The sequence below is a fragment of the Chrysochloris asiatica genome, unplaced genomic scaffold (genome assembly GCF_000296735.1).
Source record: "Chrysochloris asiatica unplaced genomic scaffold, ChrAsi1.0 scaffold00262, whole genome shotgun sequence".
NCBI lineage: Eukaryota > Metazoa > Chordata > Mammalia > Afrosoricida > Chrysochloridae > Chrysochloris > Chrysochloris asiatica.
The window spans coordinates 1,264,614-1,282,800 of NW_006408780.1; the positions used below are offsets into that span (position 1 = coordinate 1,264,614).

Sequence of the window (18,187 nt, forward strand, 5' to 3'; positions counted from 1 at the left end):
TCCTCGATTCTGGCTCATCGTGACCATATAGGATAGAGTAGAGCTGCCCCTTGGGGTTTCCAAGCCTGTTAGCTTCACAGAAGCAGAGCAGCTGGCAAGTTTGAACCACTGACCTTTTGGTTAGCAACCGAATGCCTTAGCTAGGGCACCACCAGGGCTCCTCCCATTGTGTGTGTGTGTCACAGCAACTTGTGTTTCTCCATCATCTGTTGACGTGCATTTAGGCCGCGGTTGGGAAGAGTGCTGCTGTGTACGTTGGTGTCTGCTTTCTCGGGTACACACCAAGGACTGGGTTTGCAGGGTCACATGATAGTTCTAATCTTAGTTTTTTGTGGAACTGCCACCGCTTTCTACAAGGTGGTACCATTTTGCATTCCCACAGCGGTAGATAGGGTTCCAGTTTGCCCACATCACTGCTGTCCAGAGGGTTTTCAGGAGCTGGTTTCTCACGTGTAGCTTGTCAGACCTCGCCTCTGAGCTCCTGTAAGTGAACTTGAACCTCCAACCTCTAGCAGCCAAGTGCGTAACTGTTAGCGCCACTCAGGGACTCCACTCTGTTGATTCACACTGGATAAATCTCCAGGGAATTACATTGCGGGAGAAAAGTTGACCCCAAAAGATTATGCACTATATGACTGCATGCATATAGCCATCTCCCATTGCTGTTGGATCGATTCCAGCTCAGGCAGTCTGAGTAGCACTGCTCAAGAGGGCTCTGAGGCTTCCATCTTCAGGGAGCAAACAGCTGCATCTTTCTCCCTTGGAGGAACTCAGCTGTACCACCAGCACTTTAACCCTCTGCACTACCAGGGCTCCTTTATGTTCATATAAAAACCCCACCGGCACTGCGTTGGGATTTACGCACCCCCACCTCTGTGCACCCCCCTCCCCTTCGTATGCCCCTCTTGCCTCTGCGCCCCTCACCTTTCTGTGCCCCCCCACCTCTGTGCATGCTCTGTGCCCCCTCATCTCTGTGCACCCTCCTCACCTCTGTGCCCATCTCCTGCATCCCCTCACCTCTGTGCGCACTCCTCTCCTTGCTGTCCCCCTCACCTCTGTGTGCTCACTTCACCCCTGTGCCTTGTTTCTTGAGTTCCTGATTGCTTTGCCCAGGCTGGGCTGAGGAGGCCAGGAAAACACTTTAGTGTGTGAGGTCCCCTCCCCCTCTTTCCTCCTATGAACTCTGAGACTTGGTGGTAGGTGGGACCCAGGGCTGTTTTGACAGGAACGTGTGTGTCCTGAGCTGGGCCTGGCTGAGTGGGTATACACGTCCCTTTGAGCCTAAGCCTCTGCCACCTCCTCCACACAGCTCAGTTCACAGGCTCCCACAGCCCTCTGTTGGCCGTCCCTCGGCAGAGGTGAGCTAGCGAAGCCCTTTCTAATGAGCTGTTTGTCCTGCTCTTGTGACCTGTGAATCCCGTAGACCTCTTGTGACTTTCTAAGAGGATAATTAGGTGGTTCTCTCTTACAGCTGATCTCGGAGGAAGGGGTGGACAGCCTCAATGTCAAGGAGTTGCAGGCGGCGTGTCGGGCGAGAGGCATGCGGGCCCTTGGCGTCACCGAGGACCGACTCAAGGGTCAGCTAAAGCAGGTGTGTGACCCCAGGCTCCCCTCACAATTCAGCAACACCTGGGGATCTAGGGACCTAAAGCACTGAGAACGGAGAGTCCTTTCAATGTTTGGCCACGGGGCCTGTGATTTGGAGCCCAGCGGCAGCTCATCTGGAAGAGCAGGATGTTTCTGGAGAAGAGTCAGTTCACAACCTTAGCGGTTGTGCCCCACATACTCACCTGCCCTCTAGGGACCTAGTGAGGGTTGGTGCCGGTGTTCTTTCTCGTCTGCCCTTTAACTGAATTTTAAGGCCTTCATGTGTCACCCTGACCTTGATTTCTTTTTTCTGAGACAGTTGTCATTGTTAGCTGCTGTTAGCTAATTGTGACTCACGGCCATCCCATCTGTACAGAGCAGAACTGCTCCATGAGGTTGTCAAAGCTGTGACCTCTCAGTAGTAGATTTCCAGGCCTCTCTTCCAAGGCATCTCTGAGTAGACTCGAACTTCCAGACGTTGGGCTAATAGTTAAGCGTCTAAACATTTGTGTTGCTCAAGACCACTGCTCTCCTGATTGTTTTGTAGGCAGGTGAGGAGGAGGGGCATCTTGCCTAGTAATTGAGGCCAGGATTGCAAAAAAAAAACACAAACAAAAAAACCCCCAAACCCCAGCAGCCCATTGCCATGAGGTCAGCTGAATCCTTGTGGCCCTGTGGGACAGAGTAGGACTCTGTAAGCTGTTCTCTTGATGGAATTAGTGACCATATCTTTCCTTCAGAGCAGCTCATGGGTTCACACTGCTGACCTTTTTGGCTCGTGGACCAGTGCTTAGTCCACTGTACCACTAGGGCTCCTTGAGGCCAGGAAAGGTTTGGTAAATCATCTAGGCTTATCTCTTCCCTTCTGAGCCTACTCTTCTCCCACCATCAGCCTTCTCCCCTGGCCCCCATTCAACCAAAGCAGTGGGCAGGGTGGTGGCCAGCAGAGGCCAGGGTGGCTCTTCCATGAGTCTCTGCCCTGTGTCTTGAACCCCAGTGGCTGGACCTGCACCTGAACCAGGAGATCCCCACGTCACTGCTGATCCTGTCACGGGCCATGTACCTCCCAGACACCCTCTCACCTGCCGACCAGCTCAAATCTACGCTGCAGACCCTGCCGGAGATTGTGGTACGTGGATGGTGGCAGGGGGCCCCGAAACACTGAGCTCCTCAGCCCTGGCCTTCCACTTCTCTGCAGCCACTGAACTCCTCCCCACCTCCCACCTTTCCCTGGCTTCCCCTGCTTCCGCCTCGCCCTCCTGTGTAGTGCAGCCAGCGAGCTCCAGCTGAGGGAGTCCAATGTCAGCCCGCTGCTTTTGGGCACGTAGTCCTTACCGTAGTCCTTACACTGACTGCCTGGAGCCTCATCGCTGGGCTTCCTTTGGGTGTCAGGAAGTTGTTTCCAAACTCGGCAGTAGGTGACCGACTGCCTTCCCAGTCGCCACAGTTCTGGGGGGGTGGTACTGTGACGCCCTAGCGTGGCAGCTCAGTTGGGCCTGGGTCGGGTCCTTGTGGCTATTGCATGTGTGGGGGCCTCCGCCTTGGGAGATGGTGACTTGAGCCCCCCTCCTCGTAGGCGAAGGAGGCTCAGGTGAAGGCGGCTGAGGTGGAGGGCGAGAAGGTGGACAACAAGGCGAAGCTGGAGGCCACGCTGCAGGAGGAGGAGGCCATCCAGCGTGAGCAGAAGGAGAAGGAGTTGCAGAAGTTCACTGAGGTGGCGGTGAGTGTTGGCAGGGCTGCCAGCAGGGATACTCGGCCCTGTTGGCCCTGAACGGTGAGGCCACCATGCTCTGGGCACAAGCCAGTGGGTCACGTGCTGCTGCTCTGTTTGTGTGGGGACTGCCGTTTCGGGGTCCCGTAGGAAGGGCTCCCAGAGGTACTCAGTGCGAGTGTAGGCTGGCCTTGGCCTAGGCGGGGCTTGGGCTCTGTGCTGCAATGAGGTGTCGCAGGACGCCCCTCCCTGGCATCCCTCCGGTTGTGCAGAGGCGGTGCCCTGGACTGCTCTCACCGACGGCAGCCTGGCTGTATCTAAGATCGAGTGAGGATGTGTTTGCTTTTACATTTTTCAAGACGGAGGTCTCTGAGAATTTCAAGATCCCAGGAAAGATCTAGAAACCCTCGCAGGGACAGTTGGTGATGAAATAGGGAACCTGGCCCAGTGTGTCTCCCTTGTTGCCAGTGCCTGTCAGTGCAGAGGGGCCAACTCCGGCACAAGCTGGGGTCACTGGGGGTTCCCTACTTGTTCTCAGCAAAAACACCTACATCTGGTTTAGGAGTCTCTGTGTATCTGTTACAATTAGGTTTATCTTACGTGTGAATGTAAGGGGACTGCACATCGTGCTGCCTTGCAGGGACGGGAGTGTGCACTGTGGTGCATTGGAAAGGGGGTATGTGCGCTGTGCTGTGTTGTAGGGGTGGGGTTACGCACTGTGCCGCGTTGCAGGGTGGGGGTGCGCTGTGCTGTGTTGTAAGGGTGGGGTTACGCGCTGTGCCGTGTTGCAGGGTGGGGTGGTGACCACTATTGCATTGCAGAAGGAAGTGGAGCCTGAGGTGGTGGCGGATGTGCCCCCTGGGAGGCCTGTGGTGGAGCCCCGGCCTGAAGTGCCTGAGGTGATCTTACCTGATGAGGTGCTAAAGGACACTGCCCCCGTCCTGGAAGGCGTGAAGGTAATAGCTGTGTGCCCCCCACACACACTACACGGTCTGAGGGAAGGGGAGGGCAGGGAACCAGGGAACCAACCAGTAGGAGTGTGACACACTGCGAGCGTCCCACAGTGCAGGGCGTGGGTGTGGGGCAGGGACAGGCTGACTAGGGTGGTGTTGCCGTGGGGAGTGGCTTGGACGGGAGTCATAGGACTGGCATAAGCGGACCGTGCTCGGGTGCTCTGAAGTGGAGGCGACAGGATCTCAGGGAGGTCAGATGTGAGTAAAGAGTTGGTTAGGGCTGGAGCGACTGGAAGGAGAAGCTGCCCAAACTGCTGGCTGGGCTTGTGTGCCCACAACACTCTGGTGGCCCCACCCTGCCTCCCCTTGCTCTGGATGACGGGCACGGATGGGCCCCTTGTCAGCTGGGCTGGGGCGGGGGTGCCAGGAAGAGAAGAGGAGGGGATAAGGCACTGTGGATCCCAGAGGTGCTGTGGGTGGGGAGGGCAGGGGACATGGTGGAACAAGGGCCTCCCAGAGCCAGCGAACCTCCTCTTGGAGCACAATGAGATATGTGTGTCCTGGTGGGCAGAGTGGGTTTCCTGGGCCTGGCTTGTCTAGTGGAGACCACCTCACTGGTGGCCCCAGGCTCACAGGAGTCACTCCTGAGACTGGACCCAGGAGACAGGCCTTACACAAACATGATGTCACATTTTATGGCCACCACACAGCTTCAGTGACACGATCCCTGGGCCTGAGCCACGGAACATTGGGTGCCCAAGACACTCTGAAGGAAGAGGGGGCAGGGACCTGCTCTGTCGTTAGTAGGGACTTGGGATAAAGCTGAAGGAACCCTGGTGAGATCGTGAATGACTGTAACCTTGGTACCCGCCGGGCCGCTCTGCCCTGTCCTGCCAGGTTGTTGGGAGTTGGATTTGGCATGACAGTGTGCATTGGATTTGGGGCGGTAAAACTAGGAGTTAGGGCAGTGCGGGGCTGCAGCCCAGGTAGAGCCTCGGGGCTAGGATGTGGTCATGGTGGAGCAGGTGTTGGCCAGCTAAAAAGGAGGGACCCTTGATAGGTTGGGACAGGACAAGGTGACTGTGGACACAAGCGGCGCCCATTCCCAGTAGCTTAAAATGGCTCCGTGAAGGGAAAACGTGAGAGCTCTCTGGAGGGTGTTAAAAGACTACCTTCCGGACTAAGATCGCCAGAGACTTCGTAAGAAGTACAAGCCTTTAAAAAATTGCAACCATGAAAAAACCAGGGACCTTGTTCCTATCTGCCAAGGCAAATGTGTACTTGGTCCATGTTGGGCAGCTGTCAGGAGTGGGAGGCATGTGGAAAGCCCCGTATCAGGGCAGGAGATCGTCCCCCAGAGACCCCAGGCCACAGGCTTCTGTGATGAAGTCTACTGTGAAGTCAGACGTGTAAGGAGGACGCAATTGCAGTACGACAATGGGGATGTTTTTCATCTCATTCTACGGAGCGAGTCTGGTCCAAACCACACATTGATGCATTGTGATGAGAGAAGAGAACTGCAGCCCACGTCCCTCCCAGACACAGATGGGATGGTTCTCAGGTCTCAGATGCAACAACAGATGAGAAGAGCAAGCGTGCTCTGGTCCCAGGACTACAAGCTGTATAAAGTCAAAAAATCCATCTATTCCGTAATGATCAAAGAACAGGATAAAGAGCATCCGCAGGAATCTGCCGAGTCAATTCCAACTCCCAGCAATCCTGTAGGACAGAGCAGAACCAGCTCAGAAGGTTTCTGAGGCTGGATCTTTACGGTGCAAACAGCCAAGTCTTGTATCCTGCATGGTGGCTGGTGCATTTGAACCATTGACTTTTCAGTTAGCTGTTGAGCAATTAACAGTTGCGCCACCAGGGCACCTTTTACAAAGTGACATAATTCTTAATGGTGATATGCACTCATGAGGGTGCCTGGCCACTTCTAGTAAACAGTGCACTGGAGGTTGTTGTAAGGTAGGGAAAAAAACAGACAGAGATTGGGAAGGGGAGCAGAAAAGTGTCTATTTGCAAATGACATGATCATATAAAATTCTTTTGTCCTCATTCGTATTTCTGTGTGCTAGTCATGGGCAGAAGGGACCAGTCCCTGGAGAAGGGCATCATGCTGGGTAAAGTGGAGGGTCAGCGAAAATGAGGAAGGCCCTCAGTGAGCTAGATCGACACAGTGGCTGCCACCATGGGCTCAGACATCACAACTGTGAGGCTGACCCAGGACTGTTCAGTTGGACACACGATTGCTATGGATGGAACTAATTCAACAACACCAACAACAGCAAGAATGAGCAGTCAGATGGAAATTGAAAAAATATAGATATACATACATATGTGTGTGTGTGTATAGATAATATTGGCAGCAGTACGAAAAAATACTTTGGAATACATTTTTTAAAAAGATATGCAGGGTTTGTATACTGAATACTATAAAGGTAAATTTACAAAGACCTACACAGGTAGTGATTTGTGGAGGATAATAACACATCGTTGTTAAGATGTCAGTTTCTTCCTCAAGTAATCTGGAGACTCAGGACTATCCCAATGAAAATCCTTACCAGGCTTTTTGTTGAAGATGATGAGCTGAATGTAAAATTCACTTGGAAAGGCGGGGGACCCACACTTGATCCAGAACAGCTGCAAACAAGAGCAAGACCAACAGCCGCATTGCCATAGCCACCTGACTTTAGGATTGAAAGCTGACGTGATGCTGGCGTGAAGACAGGTAAATAGATCAGTGGCACGGAAGAGAGCGTGTGTGTTGACACGGACGAGTGATTTTCTACAAAAGTGCCAAGTTCAGCAGGGAGAGGGCAATTTGTTGGAAAGCCACATGCAAAAACACAAAGCTGAATTCTTCCTTAACACAACGCATTCACAAGTTCACTCCAAATGGATCACAGCCGTGTAAGTATAAGAAAGTAATGCCATCAAAACTCCTAGAGAAAAGTTAATAAATACACCAAACCATTGCTGTTGAGTTGATTTTGAGTTCTAGAGACTCTAAAGGACAGAGTTGAACTGCCCCATAGAATCTCCAAGGCTGTCATCTTTATGGAAGCAGACTGCCGCAGCTGTCTCCCACAGAGCAGTGGGTGGATTTGAACTGCCAGGCAGCCATGTGCTTCAGCACTACCCCACCAGAGCTCCTAGGAGAAACTGCTTCTGCTGCTGTATGCCATCAAGTTAGTTCCCATTCATAGCAACCCTGTGTAGGGTTCCAAGGCTGTGAATCTTTACTGGAACAGAAAGCCTCATCTTTCTCCCGAGAAGCAGCTTGTAGATTAGAACTGCTGACCTTGGGTTAGTTACCCAACATATAACTCGCCAGGGCTCCATAGGAGAAAAACCTAGTGACCTTGAATTTGTCCTACATTTCTTAACTAGGACATAAAGAGCATGTTGTTAAGTACTGTTGAGCTGTTTTCTGACTCACAGCGACCCTGTTGGGGTTTCAGAGGAGTAACTAACTGGCAGGTTTGAACTGCTGACCTTGTGGTTCGCAGTCCCGTGCTTATCCTAAAAATCAAAATATCTGACTTCATCAAAATTAGGAACTTCGGCTTCAAAAAAATGCTTGTGGAAACAAAAAGGCAAATGATGGGCAGGGAGAAAAAAGTTCACAAAACAGAATAAGCTATCTGATGTATTCATAGACTGTACAAAGAGCTCTTACAGCTCAACATATTGAAAGGCAAATCATTCGCTTTTTTAAAAAGAGGGTCCCCAGATAGCCAGTGGGCCTGTGTATGGTGAACAGTATCACCACTCACTAGGGAAGCACACCACCCACTGGGAGGGGGCCTGACATCTAAGACAACGTTCCAAGTGCCCGTGTAGACTCAGGTAGACTAGGGCCCTCATGCATGCTGGTGGGAATGCCATATAAGCCAATTTGGGAAAGTGTAATAATTACCTAAAACGTTCAACGTTGGCATACCACGTGACCCAGTCACCTATTCCTGGTAGTTCCCTACGGCTTGCCGATGAATGTTCCTGGCTCTTTTATTTATAATCATTGAAAACTGGCGATGAGGTAAGTATGTCAAAAGTAACAGATAAGCAAAGCCTGGCAGAGCCTTACAACGGAATACTACTCAATAATGACTAAGGAACACTCCCCGGCTGGCTGCTGTACGGGTCCATTTATCTAAAACTCTAGAAAACTGAGTGACGGGGCAGGTGAGTGGCTGCTTGACTGAGGGCAGGAGGGAGAAATCACAGTGCGGGCACAAGGAAATCTTGGGGGGTGATTGAGGCTCACTGCTGGACTGGGATGGCTTCACGCATCCGTACGTAAGCCTAAGCAGGTCAGCACAGTTCCGTGCGAGAGGCCTGGGGACTTGAGGTGTGTACCCTGAACTGGACTCTGGGCCACATGTGTCCCTTGTGCATCTGACGTTCCTGTTACTGACACGTCAGCAGTGAGCACCTGTGTAAAGTGCCGTGTTGACTGCCGTGCTCTCTGTGACTCTGAATGGAGAGCTCAGCTGGAAACACTGTCAGGTGCCTGTCTTCACTGAGGGTCTCCTTTGCTGACGTCTCAGGGGGAGGAGATCACGAAGGAAGAAATCGACATCCTCAGCGACGCCTGCTCGAAGCTGCAGGAGCAGAAGAAGTCCCTGACCAAGGAGAAGGAGGAGCTGGAGGTGCTGAAGGAGGACGTGCAGGACTACAGCCAGGTGAGGGGCCAGGAAGTGGGATGGTGTGCTGACCTCAGGCCTGCGTCCGCTTTGTTTCTAAATGGGGGGTGCACACAGTAAAAACACTCAGCTGCCCACCCACAGGATGGAAGTGGAGTCCACCCAGCTCTGCTCCTCAGAAGAAAGGACTGGCGATCTGTTTCTGAAAAATCAGCTCTCACACACACGGGGGCGCTGTGGGTTTGGTATCAAATGAGTGTCTGGCCACTTCAGAGTGTAGATGGCATTTTCACTCATGATTACCCGGGAGACTTCACTCGTAAGTCATAGTTCTCTTTGTCTCTCTTTTTAAATTAAAATTAAAAAATGTTTCTGACATTTCTAAATATTGCTTTTAGAACTGACTTAAAGAGTTCTTTGTTCACACTCAGCAGGGGAAGTTGGCTAAGTTTGCAATTGGTAAAAATACGGCATCCTTTTCTGGGTACCCCCCTAGTTGAGTCCTTGCCCTGCCCTTTCTGTCCTCCCCTGCTCTGCCCCTTGATGTTTGCTGCTGGGTAGAACTCATGAGGGATGCAAGAAGACACCTGGACTTACTGATTCTTTCATTCGTTCGTGCATTTCTTACCCCTTTATTGTGATTTGTGTGAAAGTTTACAGAGCAAATTGGTTTTCCATTCAGCAGCTCATGGATATTTTGTTTCTTGACATTGATTACAATCTCCACAGAATGTAGCAGCAGTCCTCTCCCTTCCTCCCGTGTTTTCCTGTTTCCATTCATTCTTTTCCTTTCCTTTCCTTTCCTGCTTTCTGAGTTTATCCCCAGGCCAATGCTGCCCTTTGGGCCCCTGTGCGTTAGTGTTACTGATCCCCTGTGCTCTTGTCTGTTGTTTTTCTGAATGTGAGCCATGGGGGTGCTTCTGGAAGCTTCTCATTTCTTACATATTTTTATTTTTAAAATTTATTTTGTTGTTGTTGAGAATCTACACAACAGGACATACATCAGTCCCACTGTTTGTAACGATTCAGTGGCACTGGTTGCATTCTTGGGTTTTGCCAGTGTCCTCACCCTCCTGAGTTGTTCACCTCCATTCCCATAAGCTCACTGCCCCTAAGGTTCCCATATATGTGAGCATAATGCTTAGGCCATACTCGTTTATTCTCTGACAAATAGGAAGAAACTTGAGTTTCAAAACAGATTTCGTTTCCTTGACTAAGAAAACAATGTTGGAGTCTACAAAAATAAAAACAAATTTGAATGATAAATACACACAAACGGCAACTTTCCGTGGTAGGACTCAGTGGATTTCCTGTTTCTTACAGAACTTGGAACTTTCCATGTGCATGATGCCAGTTTGGATTAAGTTAATTCGTCCTGCAAGAAACTTTTTTTTTTTTTTTAAAGAAAAATCACTGGTTTACTGTATTTTGCATATTGAATAATACAAGACTTTAACAAATTAAACATACATCATGTAGAACCCCTGGTGGCACTGCAGGACAAGCACTGGACTGCTACCCCCAAGGTTGGCAGTTCAAACTCTCCAGCATCTCTGAAGGCAAACCAATGAGGCTGTCTGCTCCTGTAAAGATTTGCAGCCTCTGAAACCCTGTGTGGCAATGGGTGGGTATACATCATATCACATGGGAGGGAAAATGCTAGAAAGATACAACGTGCTGGTTCATTAAGAAGAACCAGACCATGTGCTCCAATGTACATTACATTCTTGTTGTTAATGCCATCGAGTCAGCCCCGACTCACAACAACTCTGTATAGGGTTTCCGAGGAACAGCTGGTGAGTTTGAACCGCCGACCTTGTGGTCCAGTGCTTATCCTATGGTGCCACACCAGGATTCTACTACATTCTTAGAGGACCCTTAAGCTTTGTCTGTGGGCCCTTTTTTTTTAAGTTCTCTAAAATTCTCTGCCCTGCATGCACCATGTTGTAGTATTTAAACACCTGTTGTTTTATCATCTTGGGTTCTTCTTTTTATGTTTGGTGGGTTTTTTTGTTTTGTTTTTTCTTTTTTTAAGTGGTGGTGGTTTTTCTTTTTTAAGACAACCTTCTTCAAAACATAAAATAATCTTGTTAGGATTTGCAAGAGATCAAGAAAGAACTCTCAAAGACGGGCGAAGAGAAGTTAGTGGAGGAATCTAAAGCCAGCAAGAGACTGACCAAGCGGGTTCAGCAGATGATCGGGCAGATCGATGAGATGATCACTCAGCTGGAGACGGAGCAGGAGGCCGGCAAGCTACCATCCAGCCAGGCCTCGCCCACGGGGTGAGTTCAGGACCTGGGGGCCAAGCCGGGGAACTTCTGACTGGGAAAGCCACGCCATAGCTGATACTGATAGGGGGCCTGCTGACTCCAGAGTTCACATCTTAACTTCTGTGCTGAGCTGCACTGTGGACCCAGCGTGGTTCTAGTGGAACCAGGCTTTACCTGTGACTGGCACCACCAGCCACACCTTGATGACCACCTTACCGAAGTACAGTTGACGTTAGAACCACATGGCCCACCTTACCGAAGTACAGTTGACGTTAGAACCACATGGCCCACACGTATGTGGGCTTTTTCTCCTGTTGCTATTGCAGTGAACTCAAGTGGCGAATGTTAAAAATGCTGCCCGACACCAGTCCTCTGGGCCTCTGCTCTAGAGAGATGGGCTGCTCCCACAGAGATGCATGATGAGGACGTGCGGCCTTTTAAACAGCCACGACTCCTGTGCTCCCCTCAGTAGCAACAGGAGAAAAAGTCCACGTGTGAGGGGCTTGGGAGGCTCAAACCCCTGTGATTCCAAAAGTAATCTCTTCTCTACGTGTCCCTATCCCCCAACACCACTGTCCCAGCTGCCACCAGCTCTCGCCTGGGGGAGCCTCAGTTCTGGCCCCTCTGGGCTCCCTTCATCTCTCTCCAAGCTGCAGCCAGATGAAGCTTTCCTGAATGTGTACGGGGGTGCCTGGCTCCCCTGTCAGCCCTGGCATCTGCCCCTGTCATGCTCCAGCCCAGGCCGCATGGGACACACCTCTTTCCTCTCCCTGAAGCTCCACACCCACATGGGTAGGGAGTGTGTCTCCTTTGGGTCCCAGGCAGCCGGCATTTCCTAAGGCTGCATTCAGCATTTGCAGCCACAGTAGCTGGCCTGCGGAGAATACTTCCGGGGCCCGGCGCTGGGCCCTCCACTCCTCGCCTCCCATGGCCTTCCAGACCCCTGAGGCAGGTGTCGGGCAGGCCAGCTCCACAGCCCCCTCCTGACCACTTACCTCCCTGACCCTGCTCGTCCTCCAGGTCCCTGCTCATGGATGCCTTCCTCCACCCCCAGACGAGGTCAGTGTCCCATTTGGCTTAGCCTGCCGCGCTCTTGCGTGTCCGCCCCCCCATTCCCTGTCCCCTGTCATTCCAAATCCATGGTGCCGGAGGGCACGGGCCTGGCACTCAACGCCTCTGTGGGACCCCAGCCCTCTGGCTTCAACCAGTGGCGAGGCCAGGCGAGTGGAGGCTGGTCCCTCAGATGGAAAGCATCCAGCCAAGCAGAAAAGGTGGTCTCTAATCTGTCTGGCCGTGGGAGAGTCCTGAGGAGGCCGCCAGGGTCTGTTCCACTGCCTGACCCCGGCCCCATGGCAGGCTCTGCTTCCCCCAACCCCTAGGGAGGACTTCATCAGTGTCACCGAGCTCATCAGTGCCATGAAACAAGTGAAGCACATTCCTGAGAGCAAGCTGCTAAGCCTGGCCTCCGCACTGGATGAGAACAAAGACGGCAGGATCGACATCAACGACCTCACCAAGGTGGGTGGCCGGGCCACTCGGCGCAGACCACAGAGGGCAGGAGTGTGGATGGGCTGGTGGGGCAAGCTCACTTGGCACCTGGCTCTTCTTTCCTGAGCCGGGTTCTGAGTGCCCTTCCGCGTGGGTTCCAGGGAGCAAGATGTCCGAGCTGGACGCTAGCCCACCTGGGGGACTGCGTGCAACACATTAGTGAGCCACCTGCTTTCTGACAGGACACCTGGCTGTTCCCATTCCCAGCAAGGCTCCGGGGCCACAGAAACCACGGTGCAGGGAGGCTCTCACCCCTGAGGGAGGCACCCTTGGGTTCCACACAGGTTCCCTGCTGCCCGCGCAAGCTCAGTCAGCCAGCGCCTCTGTGGGGGAGGCAGAGGCAGAGCGCCTGTGTGCACCTGGCAGAGAGGCCGGAGCCTCCCTGAGCGGCCTGTGTCTCTGCCTGTGAATGCAGATGCTCGAGCTGATTGACAAGGAGGACGTCCACATCTCCACCAGCCAGGTGGCTGAGATCATGACGATGCTGGAGAAGGAGGAGAAGGTGGAAGAGAAGGAGAAGGCCAAGGAGAAGGCTGAGAAGGGAGCCGCCGAGGTGAAGAACTAGGCACTGGGGTGGGGCTCCCACCCAGCCTGTGCCTCCACCACCCTCCCCTCCTCTCGGCACCACGCCACACCGTCGGCCCACAGCCCATAGTGATGATGGCGTGAGGTGGTTGCTTAGTGACAAATCTAGTGTTTTTCTGGAATAAATCAGAAACTTCCATAATCAGGTAAATTTTAATTTTCCATCATTCCATGAAGATCCCATCAGTCTGGACCCTGCACCCCTCCTGGGATCTCCTGCAGGGAAGCGGCCCTGCCCTGGAGCCCAGGTGGGCAACCTGCCGGTGTCACAGCCATACCCAGACTCCCAGCTCTGAGGCATGCAGGGGCAGGAGAGCTGCCCAAGGGATGCATTTGAGTAGAAACTCTATCAAAATAGCCCTGCTCAGCTCTGAAGAAGCCACTTGGATGAGTCTGTGGACTTTTGATTCCTAAATGTCTGTGTAAATACGACTTGGTCATGTGGATTTTCAGTCAGACCTGTGTAAGGAACACGAGACGTGATGGTAACAGTTGCACTCCCGGGGTCTCCGTCATGTGTACCCCCTCTTCACCTTTGGTTTCCACCTAATGCTTCAGCCAGTTCATTCACTGTCTGCTGAACTTGGGAGGCTTCCTAATGTCATTCTGCTCCCACTCACTGATGAAGCACTTGAGAATTGAGCGTTTCCAGTGTGAGTAATTGATTGTGTGCTGGTTTTAAGAAGTCTTCTATTGTAGATCGTCTGTTTTCACTGTGACCCTGGGTGGTTGATTTCTCAGGAAGGGGTGGACAGACGCTCTGAGGGGCCCTGAGTGGGTGCACCCCTTGAGATCTTTTGAGTTCCACTCCCCAGCACAGTGGTGTGTCTTGAAACACCCACTTTTGGCCTCTGTGGTTTCTTAGGTAACATTTAGACACCGTAGGCCCCAAGGAGGGTGTACAGGATGGCAGGTCGTCATTCCCTCCCGGCTTTCCAGATTGCTTTAGAACCAGCAGCTACTGGACCTACAGCCCTGGTGACCACCTGGCGTGAGACCACTGAGTCACCGGTAGAGAGAGGTAGCACCCTGGGGTGACACAGTGTCTCCGCGCTGTCCCTCGTGCCAGCTGCCTCCCCCACAGTGACTGCTGCAGTGTGGAGAGGCCCCCCACGCCTCCCACAACTTCACGGCAGACCAGTGCTGACATAGGAGTGTGACAAGCATAGGAATGGAGGCCATGGGGGTCAGATCGGCCAGGAAGTGGGGAGAGGGGCCTGGAAGGCAGAGCCTGGAAATGACTTGAACCCTTTTTTTCACGTGGCCGGTAAAGAAGAGGCTTTACAAAATAGGAACAGGATGGTTCACGTAAACCCATGTAAAGGATTCCTTGGATCCTAAAGGTTTTTATACGTCAATGATTTGAAAGTTTCGACGGGTCCTTAGTATTTATATTATTTTAAACTCACTTTTAGTAGCCTGGTTTTCCGCTGTAAAAGTGTACTTACCTTTTGAAAATAAGCTTTGCAGTTGCCAAATGTGCCCGACAAGACAAAAGCAACTTTTCTTTCAAACCGTGTGTCTTTGTGTGGGACCTGCTTTGGCGATCCGGTGTGCCATGTCCTCCTCGTCAGTTTGGCCAGGCATACCACCTCTGCCGTTCCATCCATCTCCTGTCTACCCTGGCTGCACACGGGACTGGGTGCCGTGCATTTTTCTCTGCTCCAGACTTCCCCACACACCTGCCACCATCTTTCCCCATGGACCAGAGAATGGAGGAGGGGTGTCATGTGATGAGATGATGCTCTCAAGCTTAGTTAAGAGAAAGGCTCTATTCTACGTGGAAACGTTGCTCAGTTTTAATAACCATGTGAGTGGTCTGAGACGAGCACTCTCCCCTTGTCATTCTGTGTTTTCACTGGACCAGATGTTATTGATTAGCCGACCTGAGTTCACAGGTGCTGGTGTGTGTACAACAGTGGGCCTGGGAATGAGCGTAACGAAGGTGGCCTCCGTGTGGTGTCCAGGTGGCTGGGCTTCCTCTGCCTTTTTAGCCGGAAGCCGAAATGGAACTTTTAAAAACACGTTTCTCTTCCACTCCACCTCAATGACCCCCCTTTTTTTTTAAGTAGGGAATCAGAAAACTGACGTGGGGCTTTGAGCATCATTATGGAAGCCAGATTCCATACTTTTATAAACGAAGGGCCCCTTGGTAATTTTTGGAAAACAACCTCGCCACCAGAGGTTCTCCAAGTGCAGCCCTGTGGGGAGACTCGGGAAATGCCAGGTTCTCTGCCCACCCAGGCCCGAGGCTGGGCATCACCACCTTTTTAGTAAGAGTGTTTTTATTAAAATATCTAATGAATGTAACAGCTCAAAGTATCTCTCTGGGATGTGACACAGAAGAAGTCAGGGCATGAAATGTCCAAGTTGTCATGGTGTTGGCTCAGTGGTGATGGGAAGTCAACTCTAGAAGGAGCCTGGCTGCCTTGGACTGCCCGGCACGCTCCGTTAACCTTCCAGCTCCTTCTGTGGGCTCCTGGCTCGTGTGACCTGTCCCCTCTTGTTCTGTACTCCACCCTGCTGCCTGCCCCTGTGTGTGGTGACGATGGAATAAAGTGATACCTGGATTAACCTGCCTGCCGCGTCGGGATGGGGTTTCTTGTCTGGGCTCACGAGCCACTGTTGCCTGTCTTGGGCCTCCCCTACCTGAGTACTCTGGTGCTGGCGCAGAGGCTCCTGGGACCCAGGCTCGGGCACACAGATTGCCTGCTGCCTTGCCTGAGACCACGGGCCTGTTGGGTGTGGTACCAAGTTAAGGCCCTGGCCAAGTAGTGACCCTCCTGAGGTACAGATTAGCCCTTTCTTCTAAAGTCCTGTGGGTTCTTGGCAGTGGGGGGAGGGGAAGAGCAACAGGGCCAGGTCAAGGGGCAACTTGGGAAAGGTGGGACACTCCCCAGAAAGCCGAAGAGTCATGCTGGGTGGTATACAGCCTGGAGGTGGGCTGGACACGGCCCAGGGAGCCCCATTCATGGGCTTGCTTCTACCCACTGTGTCCTAGAGGGGCAGATAGTGGGACCCAGCCCACAGCTTTGAATGCCAAGAGGTGGGGCGCTCAGTCTGGCTAGGAAAGGTGAACAAGGAGACCCTTGAGGGGCTGCCAGAGAGAAGGTCTCCCTGTAGCAGAATGGGAACCCTGGACTCATCCTCAGCCCTCTCCAGCCGCCTTTGAGGGCAGAGCCCAGGATTACCATCCTCTGTCTTGGGGGGTCTCACCCCTGTGAGTCACTGTTACCACCAGCACAGGGCTCTTCGCCCCCTGCCGAGGTTCCACCCTATTGTGACCTCTGCCCGGCATTGCCCTCTCCCCCTGCTAGGTCCCACCACTGGGGACCATCACTGCTGTCCACCAGGCCTGCCACACTCCATGAGCACACCCTACCTTCCCCATCTTCCTTTCCCAGGGCCCCCTTGCTGCCACCCTGCCTGCAGTTCTCCATCTTGCAGCAAATCCCAAGCGCCGGGTGGGGTGCAAGGGATGCTACGAGCAGCTGGCCCTCCCCCCACGGTCCTGCTTCTGCAGGTGAGCGAGGGCAGAGAACTACCTTGGCACATGCCCTTGGCTCCTCCACTTGGTCCCTGCCCCTGTCTGCTCTGTCCAGACTTCTGCCACCATTTCAGCCTCTGGACTGCGGAATGCTGTGGACAGAGCTTCCTGGAAGCTGTTTTCTAATTTGTCTTCCTGAAAACACCCCACCAAGGTGCAGAGCTGAAGAACAGACAGAAGTGGCTGTTAACAAGGACATCAAAGCCCACAAGCCAGGGAGACTATGAGAACAGACTGTTTCCCTGTTTCTTCCTATGAAAATACCGAAGGGAAAGAGAAGAGTGAAGCTAGTAGCTTCCTGCCTTCTTAGAAAGAAATCTAGACTGATGGACGCAGACATGCTGGAAAGTGCATACTCCACACTGCAGGCCCCCAATGCTGCCTCAAGCAGTCAGCCTCCTCCCAGGAGGGCAGACTTAACCCATAGGACACTGACCAGCAGCCCTGCAGAAAGCCAATGGCGGCCTGAGATTGCAGGAAACTCAAGAAATGCTGACAGACCTATCAGAGGTCCCAGCTGGATTCAAACGACGTAGACTGAGGGATAGCATTGCTCAGATTGATCTTTACTGAGCGCAGAAAATACCAGAAATAGGTTTACCTGTGGTTTATTGACTACTTTGTGGCTCATGACAAGCTATGAACAGCATTGTGGGAAATGAGTATTCCAGGACACTTAATTGTGCCCATGAGGAACCTGTACATGTACCACAAGGCAGTTGTTCAGAGCTAAGGAATACTGAATGGTTTCAAATTAGGGAAGGTGTGCACCAAGGTTGAATTCTTTCACTATACTTATTCAATCTGCTGAGCAAATGATACAAGAAGCTGAATTATATGAAGAAGAACATGGCATCAGGACTGGAGGAAGACTCATTAACAACCTGTGATATGCAGATGATACAACCTTGGTTGCACCTCAATGTAAAGAAAACAAAAGTCCTCACCACCGGACCAATAAATAGCATCAAGATAAATGGAGAAAAGATTGAATTTTCCAAGACTTCATTTTGCTGGAATCTACCATCAACACATGGAAGCATCAGTCAAGAAATCTAACAATGTATTGCATTAGGTAAATCTGCTGCTTCGGATTTCTTTAAATTGTTCAAAAACAACGTTGTCAGTTTGAGGAGGAAGCTGTGTTTGACCCAAGCCATGGTATTTTCAATGCACGGGAAAGCTGGACAGTGAATAAGGAAGACTGCAGAAGAATTGATGCATTTGAGTTACAGTGTTGGAGGAGACTATTAGACCATGAACGGCACAAGAACAAATAAATCTGTTGCAAGAGGTAAAGTCAAAATGCTCCTTAGAAGCCAGGATGACCAGACTTC

General features: G+C 52.0%; 1 protein-coding gene across 1 annotated transcript in view; it reads left to right on the forward strand.

Moving 5' to 3' along the window:
• LETM1 (leucine zipper-EF-hand containing transmembrane protein 1) overlaps window positions 1–13,283 on the forward strand; it is a 42,935-nt gene extending 29,652 nt beyond the window's left edge. The window contains exons 7-14 of the mRNA XM_006874104.1: window positions 1,472–1,591; window positions 2,585–2,716; window positions 3,164–3,307; window positions 4,120–4,254; window positions 8,805–8,939; window positions 10,995–11,182; window positions 12,550–12,688; window positions 13,134–13,283. Coding sequence (XP_006874166.1) covers window positions 1,472–1,591; window positions 2,585–2,716; window positions 3,164–3,307; window positions 4,120–4,254; window positions 8,805–8,939; window positions 10,995–11,182; window positions 12,550–12,688; window positions 13,134–13,283 — 1,143 coding nt within the window. The remainder of the gene's footprint in view (window positions 1–1,471; window positions 1,592–2,584; window positions 2,717–3,163; window positions 3,308–4,119; window positions 4,255–8,804; window positions 8,940–10,994; window positions 11,183–12,549; window positions 12,689–13,133) is intronic.
• Window positions 13,284–18,187: the final 4,904 nt, after the last annotated feature.